General features: G+C 32.1%; 1 protein-coding gene across 1 annotated transcript in view; it reads right to left on the minus strand.

The window, feature by feature from the left end:
* Positions 1–5,360: 5,360 nt before the first annotated feature.
* The window catches only part of TMEM65 (transmembrane protein 65), a gene marked incomplete at its 5' end in the record, with an annotated part of 40,439 nt that continues 26,098 nt past the window's right edge, over positions 5,361–19,701 (minus strand). Inside the window, 6 exons of the mRNA XM_079722412.1 lie at positions 5,361–5,498; positions 7,518–7,623; positions 9,496–9,538; positions 10,401–10,455; positions 15,005–15,072; positions 18,079–18,123. Coding sequence (XP_079578538.1) covers positions 5,397–5,498; positions 7,518–7,623; positions 9,496–9,538; positions 10,401–10,455; positions 15,005–15,072; positions 18,079–18,123 — 419 coding nt within the window. The 3' untranslated portion in view covers positions 5,361–5,396. The remainder of the gene's footprint in view (positions 5,499–7,517; positions 7,624–9,495; positions 9,539–10,400; positions 10,456–15,004; positions 15,073–18,078; positions 18,124–19,701) is intronic.

The raw sequence follows: 19,701 nt of genomic DNA on the forward strand, positions 1-19,701 counted from the left end.
AACACCATGTGCTTCATACGGCTGTCAGTATAAGATCAATAGATCCTGAAAGTTCTGAAGCTTCAAAATTAAAATGTTACAAGTTCCTGCTTTAATTACTACTTCATTTCTAAATGTTAGAGGAGAAAAACTAATTTCAGTGTTACAACCCATATGTCAATAACATTCATTACTTTGGTTAAAACAAGTGATCTGTTAGTAAGGTTTCATTATGAGCACACAACAAACCCTAAATTATTTGCTGATAGGTTGGTTATCCACTGACTTTATGAATTCTAGGATAGCTTCCCCATGCTTCTGAGTCATTTCCATTTACTACTGTAAGTAAATATGCAGGGGTATTAATCTTAATATTTAAATATTAATATTTAGGCTTAATTCAGAAAACATGAATAATCAAAACAAACAAGAAAACTTCTTACATGCAATCCCACTCCTGGGCATATATCCGGAGAGAACCATAATTCGAAAAGATACATGCACCCCAATGTTCATTGCAGCACTATTTACAATAGCCAGCACATGGAAACAACAAATTGTCTACCAACAGACGAATGAATAAAGAAGATGTGGTATATTTCTACAATGGAATACTACTCAGCCATAAAAAAGAATGAAATAATGCCATTTGCAGCAATATGGATGCACCTAGAGATTATCATACTAAGTGAAGTAAGCCAGACAAATGTCATATGATATGGCTTATATGTGGAATCTAAAAAAAAGGATACAGATGAACTTATATACAAAACAAACAGACGCATAGACATAGAAAACAAACTTATGGTTACCAAAGTGGAAAGGAGGCAGGGAGGGATAAATTAGGAGTTTGGGATTAACATAAACACACTACTATATATAAAATAGATAACCAACAAGGACCTACTGTATAGCACAGAGAACTATACTCAATATTTTATAATAAGCTATAAGGGAAAAAAATCTGAAAAAAAATATATAAAACTGAATCACTGTGCTGTACACCTGAAACTAACACAACATTGTAAATCAACTGTACTTCAGTAAAAAAAAAAAACTTACAATGCACTCCAAACTGAAATATATTTCATATGGTGGGGATTTTCTTAACACCAACTTCCTAGAATGTAGTGTGATACCTTCTTTTCCCAGACATCTGTGTTGTGTATGTTCTCACTTCTTTCAGGTCCTCCCTGACCACCCTGTATAAAAATAAGCCCCCAGGTATGACCACTGGTACTTTCTACCCACCTTTTTTCATTTATCTCTGCAGAACTTATCACCACTATTTAAGTGTACATTTGCTTTCCTATATTCTCCTCCCCAACTCATGCCCCCCACAGAATAACCTTCATGAGAATACGGATGTTCTGGCTGTTCATTCAGAGCCTTGAACAGTTCCTAGTACATAATATGCAACCAAAAACACAGGATTTGTTAAATGGACTTGGAGATTTTGAGTACAATTCCCTTAAGTTGTAAGTGAGAAAATAACTCCATAAATATAGAGGCAGAAAGGAAACTGAACAGAGAACAGACATTACAGAGTCCATGCAACTGATGTCCCAACTGCATAGTAAGTAGTTCAGAACACAGACTCCACACTTGGACAAAACCAGACTCTAGTCCACTTATGAATAGTGACACCCTGGGCAAACTAACCTTTCCATGTCTCAATTCACCCGATACGAAATAAGGATGATAACAGCACCAACTTAACACTGTTATTACACTGATTAAATGTGATTATGTATGTAAAATACTACAGTACATAGCAACAAATAAGTACTTAATAAAAGGGAGCTAACATTATATTTACCATCATCATCACCATTGACAACATCATCATCTCACTCAGGCTCCACAGATTGTTTTCTAATATTTCCCAAATAATTTATGCTAAGACTGACTATCTAGCTTCTAAGAAGCAGCAAATTAAAGCAGCAGCAAGTTAAAGAGAGAGAGAGCAATTGCCAGAAGTGACAGCAGCAAATGGGAGGAAAACGAAAAACTATAAAAACCAGATTCCCAAGGTACTGCATTACAGCACAATAACAATGTCCATAAAGATGCCACTAAGAAAAAGATTACATTATATTACATTTAATACACTCGTAAGATGGCAAGAAAATATAATTCTAAAATTAGGAAGATTTACTTCAAAATGGTTTACCTGAACTTTTGGTGTAAAAGATAAACTTTCATTACCTTCAAAATTCATCTTCTGGAAAAACAGAGTAAAGTAAATGAGGCGTTATTATATAGAAAGCTTGGATATCTCTGCTATAAATAAATACCCATCAGTGTAATTTTCACCAATCTCTCTATCTAAAGCTTTTTTGACATCCTATTAAAGATCAAATTATCTCAGTATGGGAATCATCCTTCTCTCATAATGTGTAATGTTGTATCTCGAGTGTGGACTTCATGGAAATGGTAAATAGTTCCATTTTACTGTCTCAGTGTCATTGCTACAACCCTGTAACAAATCTGCATTTATTAATCCTATCTTTTAAGCTATGGAATAACCAGGGTTTTCTGAGATTAAGAAGAAAATCAAATTTCAAAATCAAAACCACATTCCAAAATTTCTTAAAAGGTATTTTTCTTTGTTCAATTCCTTTGTAAAAACATTGGTCACCATTTAACATACAGTGCCAACAAAATGCACCTAATTTACATGCATAAACAAGTCAATAAATCATAATACACAGACAACATGAATTTCAAACAAAGAGTACTAACACAGCTCATGTTGCATTTAACCATAGTTATAGTTGCTCCCAAAAAAGAAATAGCTACTATGAGAAATAAGAATTCCAGTTTCAATCTGAAATAAAATTCCTCGTGACAAGTAATATGAAACAATGATTATATGAAGTCATTATCTTAAAGGGAACCATTTTTCAGAAGTCACTTTGTGCAAAGCACCATACTAGTATATAGAATAAGATCTTGAAAAAAATGTTTACCTTAGGTTAAGGACAAAAGGGCTCCATTTTTTTTTTTAACTAATAACCTGAATGATGCAAATTTTTATTGTGTCCATAAATTAAAATACTGTTCAATATGAAGGTTATATATTCCATATTTTGACATTTTAAATAATTCTACAGACGCTCAGCTAAAAAGATTCTGTAGGACTGGGTTATTTTCACGAGCAAAAAAAATGAAAGCACTAATCAAAAGCCCTTTCTAAACTCACAAAGTTTCTGGATATGGGATTTAATTAATAAAAAGAAAATTTAAGCACCACAATAAAATATGTTTTTAGAGAACAGAAAGGACTGGCAATACAGTTAGGGACAAAAGCACTTAAACATTTACCCCCCCCAAAATTATTTTTTTTTAAATAATCACTCTAATCCTATCATCTGAAATAATAAAAAAAAATTTTGGTGTGTCCGTGGTATTATGTGGAAGATACAAACCACAGTTCTATTTAAAATGTTAAGTTTTATAATTCTAATTTGATCAAATGAGACTGTCATAGTATTTGTACATAATAAGAATGTTATATATTTATTTTTATATTCTATGATTTATTTTTCCCTCAAAAATCTATGATTAAAGGATACCACTAAAATCATTTTGAAGTACACAGAAGAGAATTTATGACAAATTGCCTTGTGAGAAAAAACAGCTCCTCTGAAAATAAAACCTCAAAGTAAATACGTGCAAATAAAACTTTAAAAATAAGGTAGCTGTAAATAGAGCCATCTTTAAGTTTCCCTTCTTTTGCATCTATTTAGCAAAATAAATAATTTCAGTGGCCCAAATAGCAACTTTAATTTCTGTTTTTCTCCTCCATGATGTGTTCAACAACTCTTACAATTAAGAGTAATTTTTTAGCCTGTGTAACAGACCACATGCTAACAAACTTTAAGGGTTCATAAAATTAAAATATATGATTCACAAGTATAGGTATGAATCCTATCTATGCCTAAATCAGATACACAAGACTGGACATAAGTAACTTCAATCTAAAATATGATTTAAACACCACAAAAAAAGAAAAGGGACCAAAAAAGGGAGAAAGAATTTCTCCTCATATGTCTTTTGACCACTAGGCTATATATAGCAAAAAGCAAAATATAACATATTTATTTTTCACCTCAAAAGAAGTTATCCAGAAATAAAATCCGCTAAAGAAGATATAACAATGTCAAAATTATGAGTACTCAAACTCATTCAATTCAGATGAGAAGACATTTGTGGGGAGAAAAGGCTTCCCAAACAGTATTATTTGTATTTTATTAACCTTACAAATATCACCTCAACTTCCCCACTCATACCATAAACCTTCTTGACAGTTTCCATTTTATACTTCTGTGAAAAAAAATTTTTTTAGCCTCTTAATTTTCCAAGTGTCATGTCAAACCCCTTAGTTCACACCTTAATTCCACAATCCCCATTAAAAATACTCTAAAATGGGCTTCCCTAGTGGCGCAGTGGTTGGGAGTCCGCCTGCCGATGCAGGGGACACGGGTTCGTGCCCCGGTCCGGGAAGATCCCACATGCCGCGGAGCGGCTGGGTCCGTAAGCCATGGCCACTGAGGCTGCGCGTCCGGAGCCTGTGCTCCGCAACGGGAGAGGCCACAACAGTGAGGGGCCTGCGTACCGCAAAAAAAAAAAAAAAAAACCTCTAAAATAATGACTTTCCCTTAGGAGTCAGAAATCACTATGTAATTATTCAAAACTGAGAATTAATTGGTAAAAAAACCAACTCAAAATAATACACTTGTTAACATATGGTTTTATGTAGTAGGAAGACCACATAATCGTTCATCCTGATTAATGTCCGGCTCTTGAGACAATAAGGTCTGAAAATTAAAATGCGTGATAGGTACTTAAAATACTTAAAGTCTCTGTCCATTTTGAATAGATGTGAGCGTTTCTTTTAAATGACTGAAATTATATGATTGTAAATGTTTGCTGTGAAACAGTACAAAATTGATGTTGCCAAAAAGAGGAAAAAAAATCTTTAACTGATGTTAAACATCTTTAAGTAATTTGGAAAAAATCTTAAGGTTGAATTGTAACTATAAGGGAACAACAACAGAAAATGCTTTCATGCATGTACACATGACAAGTAACAAATAGGCAAACCCCAAGTCAGCACAGCACATCAATGACTGATACTTAAATGATATTTTGGTATATAAAGAAAGAAAAAGAAAAGGTAAAATGTTGACAGCCATTGATGAAAAAGCATTTCAACAATTTACACAAAAGTTTTTTAAAAAAGATGTCCTAAGAAAACCAAGCCACAATAAGTTAGTGTTTTCCATAATACATGCTGAATTAGTGATCCCATATCTATGCACTGTTACTGTCTTAATTCCTAAATGTTGTGACAGCATATTTAATAATTGAGGTACATTAGTTTACATCTTTTTATAGGTATCCTAAGTGAGTTAATTTTTCTTTTCCAGTTTTTCATCATCTTCACCTCCTCCAAGGAAAATCAAAGGAAACATTCCTAGAATGCAGCCAATAGTCACCCCAACAGCTTTTCCCTATGGAAACAAAAGAAAAGATTTTTTGACAGTTAATTTACCCCTGTAAGAGGAATCCTTGCTTAAGTATCTGATAAAAATTAAAAATTACTATGTACTATAAAATTCAACTGTGACTGTATTTCTTTTGATCATAGTAACTTAAATATAAAAATAATGTACAAAAGGTTCTAGAACAAATAATATGTAAAGTTCAAAGCAACAAGGAAAAAAATTTTTTTTTCTAATTGCCATAAAAATAACATTAGAGGGGCTTCCCTGGTGGCGCAGTGGTTAAGAATCCACCTGCCAATGCAGGGGACACGGGTTCAAGCCCTGGTCCGAGAAGATCCCACATGCCGCGGAGCAACTAAGCCCCTGCACCAACTACTGAGCCCGCATGCCACAACTAATGAAGCCCGCGCACCTAGAACCCGTGCTCCGCAACAAGAGAAGCCACCGCAATGAGAAGGCCGCGCACTGCAACAAAGAGTAGTCCCGGCTCACCGCAACTAGAGAAAGCCCACGCACAGCAATGAAGACCCAATGCAGCCAAAAATAAATAAATAAATTTATTTTAAAAAATAAATTAACATTAGAGAAGTATTCAAGTAGAAAAACACTTTTTAAAAATGTCAGAGGTAGGAAGAAAGAAAATATCTCACCAAGTACTCTCAACATATTTGGATTTGCTACCCCTTGTATATATTCCTTTTCAATATTTATCCCCAAGTACACCTAATTATATGTAGGTCTAATCATTACGTAAACATAGCTTTGTTTTCTGCCTTATTCCTTCCCCCCACAGTCACACATGTTATAATAAACTCCTTTCCAAACTGTTTCATAAACTTAATAAAAAAACTTCTAAATTCCACTGAATTGATGGGCCTGTAATCTACGTAAAGCTCTTTTTTTTTTTTCTCCCGGCCACACCGCGTGGCTTGTGGGATCCTTGTTCCCTGAGCAGAGATTGAACCTGGGCCCCATGCAATGGAAGCACCGAATCCTAACCGCTGGACCACCAGGGAATTCAAGCTCTCGTTACCATTAAAAATCATTGCTACTTTTTCACCATTGCAAATGACAGAACAATAAACATTTCTGTGTATAGTTCTTCCTCAATGATTTATTTAAAAATCAAATAATATGAATATTTGTGCATAACCATAGGATACTGCCATGCTATCTATTCTAGACAAAACTGTAAATATGTGTATACCCACTGCAATATATTTGTATGTATACGTACACACAATTTTTCTGCGATCTCACCTACATTAAAAAATTTTTTTAAAGTTTTTATAAATGATTTTTAAATGATGCATTCTTATGATGACTATTAAGGTTATACACTTTTGAATTAAGTTTTATGTCTTCATACAGACATTTACTGAGAATCTACAAAATACCAAATTCTATGCTAGGTAACAGGGAGACAGACAGGGTCCAAGCAGATGCAGTCTGTCTCTCTCTGCTAGGAACTTCCAGTTAGTTATCATGCTTTTCTACTTGCTAGTCAATATACTTGGAATTCTCTCATTCACCTAGCAAATGTCTCATCAATAATTTCAAAATAAGCTTAGATCTAATACTCACCAAGAAATCTCCACACCAAAAGAAATTTCTCTCCACAAAGAGTTAATTCTTTTCCTGGTGCTTCTGCTATATCTGGTGCATAATTCTATTACTGAATATGTCACACTAAATTATAATTTATCTAATATGTCTGGTTCCTTACCTACACAATCCTTAAAAAGAACTATAGTCTATTATTCATTTTATGTCCTTCAGTCTCAGCACATAACTGATACTCCTCAACAGTAACCGAATCATATAAAGAATTTTTCAAAAATCAAGTATACCTACAAAAAATAGTCAATAAAAAATTACTGCTTTTCTGAACCTGCCAAGGCTTGGACAGTTTTTGTTAAAAATTCCACTCAAATCAATTTTAGTCTCAAATTTCTCAAGGGACTGAATACAGTGTCTTGCTTTGGCTACCCAAATTCACTATCATAAGCCATATAAAGTACTCACCAAATGTGTACTAACACGTGTTTGCCACATGTCAACTTGCTTTGGTGTGAGATCAGGAATTGATAGACCTAACCTGGAAGCCAAAGCTTCAACGTAGCCTGCAAGTCTTTAAAAATACAAGAGGACAGAATATAAGTTTTTAAAGAGAAACACAATGTCCTCACATAGGAAAAACTAATTACTACAAAGATAAGATAATTCTATACCTGTAATTGGCACTCTAGAAATGGTATAAACATTCTTTTACAACTTTCATCTTCATTGTGTATAAATATATTTGGTTTAAAATTTTTCAGACTGACATATTCAATACACAGGTAAATTAATTAACTTAGAGTAATTATTCTCTACCATTACCTTAAAAAGAACAATTCAAGGTATATAAAAATTTTTACAACACTTATAATTTATGCATTTATTCCAAATTCAAAGCAAAGCACTTTAACATATAAGTTAATAACTATCATCAGAAAACAAAAATTTCCAAAATTTATCAGATTGATATACTAAGAAAAACAGCCTACAATTTTCAGGGCAATTTCAAGTATTTATCAATTCTAAGTTGCCATTGCTTATTGGATACAATCTTACTTTAAGAACTGTAAGAAAGAAAAAAAACTGCCAATTAAACTATGCATACCATCAATTATAAGATGGATCCCAATGTCAGATATGTTAAGTTCTAAAAACCTGTACAACTAAGATTGATAAAATGTGGTATTTGTTACCTAATGCTATTTTTTAAAGGCAGAGGAGAAGTAGTTCTTAAATATAAGACTCCCAACAAATCTTTATCTCTAATAAAAAAATAATTGTTTAATGATACAATCTAAAACCAAATGGCCTTAGAGATCTATTAGATCATTTGATTCTATTAAATATAGAAAGCTATCACAGTAGCTATATAATATTATCATTATTAACCTTAATGTTGGAAACTGGGAAATGGAATGTTTAAGGGGTAATATCATTATAGGTTTATGTCAGGAATTCCAGGAATATAAAATTTTTGCTTCGGCCCAGAACAAAGAAACTGTGTTTTTAACATTAGCTTTGGCCCCAAACTCCAGTGCAGAAGTCTAATATATAGAGTTAGGTCATATATAAAGCTGCTTTTCTCCAGATTATAGGGCTAAGTAGACCTCTACTAGACCCAGATCCAAATCTCAAAACTTACCATTCTAATGAACCAAAAAAGGAAGAAACAGAACCAAAGACTGAGCAAGAGAAAATATGTTTATCACAAAAATTAATGCCAACTTAGTCTAATTTATACTTCCCAGGCTTCCCCAAGCTCAGGAAGCAGCCCAGGCCATCTGCCGCTTAGAAGAGAGAATGTAAAAACAGAAGGAGAGAAAGCTGGCCTTTTCCAAGTAGGCATCCTCAGTTTGTTTCATCATTTCTACCACATGGAATAAAAAGAGCAAAAACTAGCCAAGTCCCTGTATGTTTTGGCCATTATTCTCTGAAAATTCCTCTCTCTAGAAAACATGCCCAGTCACTATCCTCACATTTGAGCCATATTTCTTATCTTTGGGTTTAGTGGGAGGAGGGTGGGGGTGAAATAATGATAGGGGTTCTTACTTTTAGTCCTGTCTCACCCTTGGAAATGTTTATAAAATACATATAAACACTTCAGTAAATGAAAATTGAACTTACCTTATGGTAGTTTTAGAAAAAATTTTGCACCTATCAGAATTGCTTGAGAAGATTATTAAACACAAATGTCAAGGTCCCATCCCCAGAGACACTAATTCTGCATGACTGGGATGTGAGCGAGACATCTATATTTGATGCACACCAAAGATTTAAAGATTTAGTGCTATTGATTTAGAAACATTAAAGTTAAAAATTTAGTTATAAAACACACATGTAAAAATAAATGTCCCTTTTTAAAATCCTTCTCAATTAAAGGAGAATGGAGAAGAGAAAGAGAGCAAGTACACACATGCACAAATGAATACATGAATGAACTTACCCAAGACCAGCTAAATCTGACACAAGGTTTCCCAAAGCAGCAGCTAAAAAAATGAAAAATGGACAAGTGAATTATTACATAGAAGTCAGAAAAATCAATAAAGCACCAGTCTGGAAGAGTTAGCACATTTCTAAACTACAATGACAATATCCAAAGTAGTTCATTCGACAGCTCTGAATCTTGAGATCTCCAAAATAGAACACAATATTTCTGAGATTATAGTATTCTACCTCCATCAAGTAGTAGGTTTTTTCTAATGTGGCAGCCAGTTTCCATTTTGGTTTCCGTATTAAAACACCTGTACAATATTTTGTAGTTTAACTTTCAGATAACATTTAAGGGAATTTGAATACTTGAAAGTTAAAGAGTAAAGCTATATTACAGCTATGACATTCAAGAAAATCAAGGAGAGGAAATGTCTCTTTCATTAACTCATCTACTTCACGTGTTCCACAGAATAAAACAACACAGAATCATTCCCAAATGTCACCATCATGAAGAGGACAGTGGTATTTGGGGGGAAAGAAGGAGATAGAACCAAATTAGATTTTCAATCTTGTATTTCCTTCCTTGACTTTTCTGCCCAACTTGAAAATAAATAATTTGATCGAGAAAAAGAGTAGGAAGGTTTTAGGGTAACACTGAATTAAGAGAAAAAAATTTTTAATATAGTCAATCTAGTAGATTATTGTTACCCATTAACTAACTTAAAGTACCTAAACTTTCTCAGAAAAATATGTGCTACATATACGAAATTAAAAATTAGAGGAATAGGATTACGTAGATAAATTAAGAGACATCTCAGTGAATAAACTCATTCAAATAAAGTATCCTCTTCTAAACCTAACTTACTAAAATGCTTCGTAAATATACAATGGAATAATAATATTACTATTATTAAATACCTGCCATAGTTGAAATTCCCAAAATAATTCCAATAGATAACTCAATATGGGTTCCCTGAAAAATGATTACAAAGAAATTAATCTTAAAAATTAAAACTGAAGTGACTATCAAAGAATAGCAAAACATTAATAATTAAAGAGGTAAAATAAGCAATATGTTATCATAACAAAATTATATATATAAAATATGCATAAATATACACATATACTACAGCAATTCACTTAATTATTAAATATTGGGTTGACCAAAAAGTTCATTTGGATTTTTCCATAAGAGGTTATGGAAAAATCCAAACGAACTTTTTGGCCAACCCAATATATACATTCATGCAGAAATAACATCAATATTTTATTTATTAAAATTAGGCTTTCATAAAAATAAAAAATAGCAACACATATAGCAATATAATTCATCATTAATAATCTAGAATTTATATTTTCTTACCACAGAAAGTTGTTTTAATGCTTTTGAACACAAAGACAACCAACTCACCTACATTTTAAATTCTGAATGATACAACTATACTATTGATATTTACCCTATAAAAGATTTAAAAGACAGACAAAACCAGTTTCTAGGGACTCAAAAAATCAGACTTCAAAAATTATCCTTAAAACACTTAGTTCTTTAACCGTTAAGTAATGAGACTGTATGATTCATTTATAAGCAACAATAGCATTTAATACAATAGAGCTACAGCAAAAATGAGGTTCCACTGTATTTCCACTGAATTTATTGAGAGTTTAAGATTTTCTATGTCTATCTCATTTCTTAAAGAAAAGAGGGGCTCGTATTTTTACTTCTACTTTAAAGAGAAGGAACTGAAGTGAAGAAGATTAAACCATTCTAATGGATTATTACATAGAATAAAGAAGAAATCCTACAATCTATTGTGCTAATTCAGTTCTAATCCTTACACAATTCTGCCATAAGTGGACTTAATTTTCAAAAGCTCTCTTGAATACTGATGCTTGAAAATTTCTAAAGCTTTTAAAAAAAATCTCAATAATACTTATGGAGAAAAATAAGAATGCCTTACAAATCTCAACGATATTTGTGGAGAAAAAAAAAAAGAATGTCCTATCTGGTAATATAGAAATATTGTATTACTCAATTATTTACAAAATTGAAGAGAGGCTAAGTTTAATTTCCTCAATTTTCTTTCCCCTAGGCCTGTTGATTCCACTCCTTTAAAATATAATTCTTGTAGAGTATGGACCAAACAGCGTGATGTACAAAAGTCTCCCAGGCACTTAAAGTTACAAGGTTGTAAAGATACCCAAAGAAACAGATTTCTGAAGAAGAAAACAGGCATTGGGCTTCCCTGGTGGCGCAGTGGTTGAGAGTCCGCCTGCCGATGCAGGGGACACGGGTTCGTGCCCCGGTCTAGGAGGATCCCGCATGCCGCCGAGCGGCTGGGCCCGTGAGCCATGGCCGCTGGGCCTGCACGTCCAGAGCCTGTGCTCCGCAACGGGAGAGGCCACAACAGTGAGAGGCCCACGTACCGCAAAAAAAAAAAAAAAAAAAAAAAAATCTAAAAAAAAAAAGAAAACAGGCATGAAGAAGTATCCTTATATATATGGAACCCAAAAAATCAGGAGCATTACTATAGAAGAGAAGCACTTGACAGCTATAGTGTATAAAAAAATAAATACAGGATCTTTAACAGCAATGAATCATTAGAAATGACCCCCCAAAAATCTGTTTGCCAATACATGTATTTATAAAGCATTTAAGTGCTTAATCATTTGGTTGAATTTAAGAAACGTGAAGATCCTTCAAACAGCATGAAAAGCCTCACATTAAAGTCAAGGTTGGTTTGAAGGCAATGGACTATCCACTCCTTTCCTTTTTCCCATAGTTACATCAAATTTCATGTTAACAGGTGAGGTAGAAATTATAAATAAACCTAACACTAGTTGTCTTAAAGTTATACGTGGTTCATCACCTTAATATGATTAATCTATGCTAGAATTTTAATCAATTCTATCCTAATTAAATTATAAGAAAAATAATCCCCCCAAAACCCACTAAAATATAAGTTATAAAAAGCAATCCCAATAATATAAAAATATAATAAAAAACTATGAAATCAAAAGCTTAGTATGAACAGCAGCCAAGAATAAAGGTCAAACCTACTATGAGAAGTTATATAGGAATTTGTTTACATGACTATAACTAGGTAGCAGTTAAGAGATGTTTTTCCTAACAGGAAAAACATCAAATGGCATGATAGAAAAGAATAAAATATCTTCTTGACTTTCTATCTTCAAACATAGCTATCCTACAATGTTTGGAGGCAATCAGTGTTTTGTTTTGTTTTTTTTTAAAAAAAAAGGTGAAAAACATTCTTAAGATAATAATGTTCACTTATTTCCCTTTTCATAGATCCTACAGTTATATTATTTATGGATTTTAGTCTTAGCAGTCTATTAAAAAGCCTCTTTGGAAAATTTAACTGTTCTTGAATTATTTTGCAATTATCACAGGATAATATTTTTGCCATACCTATTACTCTTAATCAGGTTTAAGCCAGTAGTTTAATTATTTATTTCAGTACTATATAAATAAAAAACGGGTAATACGTTCCTGAAACTGGATTTCAATGTAAACCAGAAAAACAAATATTACTGAATTAGAGTCAACCATCTCAGGCCTGGAAAAACAGTCCACTCTCAGTTACACTAATAATGAGACACAGGCCTGAGTAATACAAAATAGGAACATTATAATAATTTGACTTCAGAATGTGGTTGTTCTGTTTGTTTTGTCTTGTTGGTATCTGTATTTAAACACAGATATTTGTTACTTTAGATATTTATTTCAAAGAAATAATAAGACCATACTGTGAAGGTCTTATTCAGGATCTAAGAAACTACCCAGTTTCCCTATTCTGATATCTCTTCAAAATCTCCCTGCACCCCTCTTTATGCAAAATATATCATCTCAACACTTCCCTGTAGCAAGGACAGTCTTGCATCATTTGAATATCTAAGGTCTGCCCAACTGAGGTGAAAAAAAACAAATGCTTATTAAGATGGTAGAATGAGAGATACCAGCTGTCAATAAAGAGAATCTAAAATATTGAGTGTAAAACTGAAACAGAGAAGCTTTAATTCAGACAATCTATTCAAGAACACATCAGATCTTAAACCATAGCTTCTAAATTCATCATAGTGGGGTTTTCATTACAATTAGATTTTATTTACATTAACTATTTAAATAATCTAACCAACTCAAGGTTTTAGTAATTTCAGAAAAGGTAGTGTGGTATGGTTGAATAAGTTTCTCATATTCACAGATATATAAAATAGCCAACTTGATTCTTATATACATAATAGGAAAATGTCATAATCAGTCAAAAAAACTAGCATTTTGAAATTGTATTTTAGAGGCTCTTACCAGACTGCTTTGCTAAAGAATTATGTATCCAATGGGTGCTTATCACCTTCAAATTATGTGCATGCTACAGTATCTTTTGTGACTGCTTAAGGAGCAAGATACCTTCCTGATGTGTGAACCCTGTGTTTCCTCAACCAGGTGAATGTCTAGACTTTCTGGATATCTGATCCCACCTTATCAATCTGGACATAAGGTGAGACTACATACCAAAGAAAACCATTCTTGAATGAACCAATTTTAGATATTCTTTAAGCAAATTTTATAATCCATACAATGTAAATTATACTTTTATCCCTATTTTGAAACCAAATATTCTACTTATATCCATCTATAGTACATGTGACCTCCAAAACACCGAAACAAAAAACAAAAACAAACAACAACAACAAAAAAAACCCTGCCATCTCTCAAGTATATTTCCCTCACATTCAATAATCCTAAAATCATTCTATTTCTTTTTTGAGTGGTCTCCTACAAAACACCTAGAATTTATAGAACTTTTTAAAAGTTTGAGTCAGTGAAGAGAAGTGGATAGTGCACTGGGCAGTTTCAGAAGACCTGCATTTTCATCATGCCTTTATAATCTGGATCCAATATTGGTATCTAGTGACAAAGAAGTGTCACAGAAGAGTAAGAAAGATAAATCAGCCATCCCTGAGACTAAACAATACTTGTAAGAAACAACCTTAAATTAAAATGACTTCAGCAAAGGAGAACTTTTTAACACTATGATGAAACAAAGACTGAAGGGTTCATTATTCACAGTATTCTGAATTGAAACTTAAATCATCTTTGGGTTAAATGGATAGATTGTATATCCAAACACCCTTTAAAACATTTTTGTATGGGAAAACTGGACAAGGAACTAATTAATAACATACACATGATGAGAACTGCTGATACAATTAAAGAACATTAGAAAATTTTACATACTTTATTCTTTAGTAAGAATGTTGAAACTAGAACAGAATAATACAGACCCAATAAATATGTGTTTATTATTGTCAATGCTTTACCAAAAGTCTTAATGATGCCTTAAAAATTGAGCTACAGTCTAATTAACCTGAACTATAGTTAAAAATAGCCTTGTTCATTATGATATTAATTAAAACTTTATAGCTATAATATGTAAATTATTAGGAAAATTTAGACCACATTAATTTCTTTATTAACTCAAAATAGAAGGGTTGAAAGAACTTACTGCAACAATCATAATTGCATTATCCAAAAAGCCAAACCCTATGAAAGGTATCGCATTGTGGATGAATACTGAAAAACATCAAAAACAGAAAAATATGCTTTAAGATTTCTATAATTTTAAAATGACAAAAACAGACTATATGATTAAACTCTCATAAATAGATTTGATTTAAGTTTTGGAATTTGCTTTCCATTCCCCATAGACAAAAGATTCTGCTTCTCCTCTGTTTATATACTTGGTGGAAGACATACTGGGGAAGAAACAAAATAAAAAACACATAACATGTAAAATTAATTGTGTTAGCCTTATGTGTTTCCTTATTGGCAATGCACACACGTACGAATTACATACAGTTAATGACAGAACAAATTAATACACGAGTACCATGTTTTACCTGTTAAATTACTATTGACATCAATCTTTTTCTCTCTTAGACCTAACGACGGATACCATAAAATTGATCTCCATATTAGAAATAATAAAAAGTGTCCTGAATCAAATATCAGGGAAGCTATCTGGTGGTCACTTATACTCACTAAACAATTTTTTAAACAAATGTTAGGAAAATGTGATGATCTCATCTGTCTTAGACATCTGTGTTCAAAGTCCTCTTTTCCCCCTCAACACATCAGTATCCCTGATAGCTTTCACCAACTAAAACAAACAATATTTGATTTAAATGAAAATGTAACTTGATCTCTTCCTACCAAAGGCACATCTCACCCTATTTATCTAGTACATAATCTGAATGACCTGAGAAAACAGAAGTGTAACTAGGAAGAACTAATACCTATTTTAAAAATATATTTAGCGTCATTTTTTTCCTATTTACATCTTCAGCACATTGCAGAATGCCTAGTGCACAGTAGATGCTCAATAAACATTAGTTAAATAAGTTGAGGACAACTAACTTGGAAAGGAAGAGAATTCCAGATTAAGAGAATTTAAGGAAGACTGTGAAACAGATTAAAAGCTGGGGATAGTTAAGACTTTATTCTATAAATCTGCCAAGGTATAGTCAACATCCATTCAACTGAGGACTTTTTAAAAATAAACATCAAGGCTCTGAGTTTTATATCACATCCAAAAAATAGTCCCTTAAACCGATTGGTTATATATGTGTTCAGTGCCTTTAGATCTTTTTTATTTTAATGCAGTTAAGTCCACAAAAAGTATAATTAAAATATAATCCAGAAGTTATGAAAATTTGATACCACTCTACACCAATCAGGGAAGGCTAATAAGCAGTAAAACAAGAAACATTTCTACCCACAAGCACTGTCAAAGACTAAGATCAAGGGGGAAAATAGTATATATCCTAGGTCATTTCAGAGTTCTCGTTATCAAATAAGAATGTCCCAGGTAAAAAGCAGCATCTTTTAAAATATAAAGCATATTGTTTTGTTTTGTTTTTAAGCATATTGTTTTAAAAGCTATGAAAGATGATAAAAATCAAGTGGCACATTAATGAAATGGGATTTTTTAATTAAAGAGTCTAGACTTAGTTCTTTGACTTTTTGCCTAGATCCAGCTGCTTAATGACCAGACATTCAAAATTTTATAATAATCAGCTTCTAAAACACATACAGAATTTCAAAAACATATTACAAATTTGACATGTCAAAAGAATATAATGAAATTTTAAAAATTCACCATATGAAACATTTACAGTGAAAAGAGAGCTACTTAAATGTATATCTGGAGAGAAGACTCTCCAGACATCTCAATCATCTTTGAAATGTAAATATGGCAAAGTAACTATGAAACCTTTGGGATTACTAAACATTTTAGGGTTAATTTGATGGCATCTCTAAAACTGGTTAGTTATAAATATCTTAAAATTAGGTGTCAAGGTTATTAAACTAAGTTTAAGATTAGACTAATTGCTATCTTAGTAAAAACTTGGTCATAAAACCAAGGCATGTTGCTACACTGCTATAATAATTACCTGGAACTATAAAATATATTATGCTTTGATGTTTAGACCTAAGTAAATGTGTCCTGTAAATAAAAATTTATTTTCATTCCAAAGGAAAATTGTAAGTTTCAGAAAGTCAAATAAACATGTACTGGACACTCCACAGGGCACTTGAGATACAAAGATACTTGGTTACCAGCCCTCAAGAAGTTTGGGTATGATAACACAGCCATATAAGGCAGGTAATTTCAATATGACCCCCAAAATGGTAATAGCATTATACAGTGCTATGGATATTGATTGTATGAATCCAGGCTAGAAGAATAAAAAAAGATTACCTGGGAAAGAAACGTCTTAAAGAATTCTTAAATTGTTTTGATATCTGGGAAAAGTTACTTATTTCTAATACAAATTATATTCTATCTCTGAGAGTAAAAAGAACTATTAAAAAGAACTGGCTACTAAATTTTAATTATATAAGTTTGCTCTCCAGCATGTAATGATATCCTACCAATTTCTTCAGTTTCCTTTGGGAAATATTATTCTCTAACTCAGTAGTTGTTAGCAAATCACATCTAATATTTAGCTTTAACTTACAACCTATTCAAATTCACTGCACTGCTAAATAATTCTCTTCTTCCATTGTCTTTATAGTAAGATCCCAAACTATTTTACATTACTTTGGTGTTAGCCCTTGAATATTTATTCCAATCGTAATAAAGAAAGCACACCAGCAGCATTGTAAAGCTCTTCTTCCTGGTGGTTTAAAATGAACTTTACTTTCTTCATTATTACAAACAACAAATCAGAGTATTTTCTCCACCAAAGAAAATAGCCTAGAAATTCTAGTTCTGAAATTACCCAACTTAAATCCAAACTAAACATACCCTTCTTCTTGGGAATTAAGAAAACCTCTACTATAATTCTATCTCTAGATGGTAACAATATTTAAACAATAATAGATATGGTTAACAATCTTAGAAATTCCATAATACTGTAATATGTCTTAAACCAAGTTTACAAACTTTTTGCTTCAGCATAATAAATAGGATAATCCACTCTATCTGGAATGATTTCTGTACTATTAATGAGTAACACAGTTATTTCAAGTCCAAAAGACAGATGCACAAATATTTAACAATTATAGAACCATTACCATATCTCAGCTGTCCTGGGGTGGGTGGTAGAGCTTCCAATTTTTCTGAAGGGGAAAGAAAGGGTGTGGTCAAGAATTAGTTACTATAGTATGATTTCTTTTTTATTACAATGAAGAAAATACCAGCAGAATTACAAAGTGAGAGAATAGAGTTTTTCATAAATTATCTTTAGGTTAATGGACCAAAGTTATCCATACAGGAAATATTACTTGGTATAGATTAAATTACAAAGCTAGAAAACAAAACTGAGCTTTAGTTACAGGCCTACCATGGACCCTATAGCCCTGAGTAAATAATTTGCTTTTTGGTTTTTCGTAAGTCCTTGTATCTATATAATGACACTGTTCACACAAATTACAGTGAAAAAAAAAAAAAAACTTCAGAAATATAGCTACCCTTCTTTAAAATGGCAACCCTAAATGACTTAAGAAATATATACCCAAACAAACACTGATAATACTCAAGTAGACCTAGATGTCCTTTAAAAATAGGAAAATAATATTTTAAAGCAATGTATTACACCAGTAATTTCACCAGTGTTATGTTCCTTAATTTATATCCCTAGATAATATACTGAATATTTTGAGTTTTGAAACCTATACTACTGGATAATTAGAATATTCTACACAATAAAATGACCCAAAAGAGTAGAGTATCATTCAACAAATAGCAATATTACTTATATGTCATAATAAACACAGAAAGTTTTCCCAAGTATATATATCAAAGTAAGTAACTTCAAGTGCCATCATTAAATCTAAAAATTAACAACTGTTACAAAGAATCTACCTACCTAATCTCATAACAATAAACAACTCACCATTTATAAGTAAGAGTAAGCTATGGTAAAATGGCAGAGAATTCCACCTTCTTTATCCTCACTCAATCCAACAGAAGTAACTGATAACCTACACAGAAGAACCCAAACCATGGATCGCTCTGCTCTAACGATTCAGTACAAACAACCGAAGTGTCCAAGGAAATTCATTACAAACTGGATATATATTTTCTAAAATATTTATTTATAATCTATGTCAACATAAGAACTGAAGAATTTATTTTTTAAAAAGGAAAAAGCAAATAAATCTCCATTAATAAGCTATATAAAAAGGAGTATGATTCATATTTGTAAATGTTATTTTACTAAAAAGCATATAGTATCATAAAGCCTTTATAATAAGAAATACGCTAAAACCTAGAGTTTAGGCAATTACTGAATTATTCAGAAAGTTCTAAGAATGCAAGTTTAAGTTTTGTTTTTCCTTTTTTAGAACAGTTAAGAAATGAAGATATCCTAAAACTTCGTAGAATTTTACATCTGCTTAGAATATACTTTCCATTCTTTGACTAGCACTGTTACTTCAAAATCTACTTTGAAAGCATGCAAATAGTTTTCCAAATTTTTAACAAGAAATATAAGATATCACTGTACTTCCACAGAGTTTTCTGGTGAAGTAAACATGCAAAAGTGGTTACATACCAGAACTATTTCCTAGTTGCATTACTCTCATCATCACTACAGTTCTGACACTGTGAGGAGAAGTCCTTGTCAGTTGACTGGAACATCCTGAAATACCTAAAAATTCAACAAGCAGGACCTTCCCAATATAATGAGAATATAG

This window comes from Hyperoodon ampullatus, assembly GCF_949752795.1.
Source record: "Hyperoodon ampullatus genome assembly, chromosome: 17".
NCBI classification, from domain to species: domain Eukaryota; kingdom Metazoa; phylum Chordata; class Mammalia; order Artiodactyla; family Ziphiidae; genus Hyperoodon; species Hyperoodon ampullatus.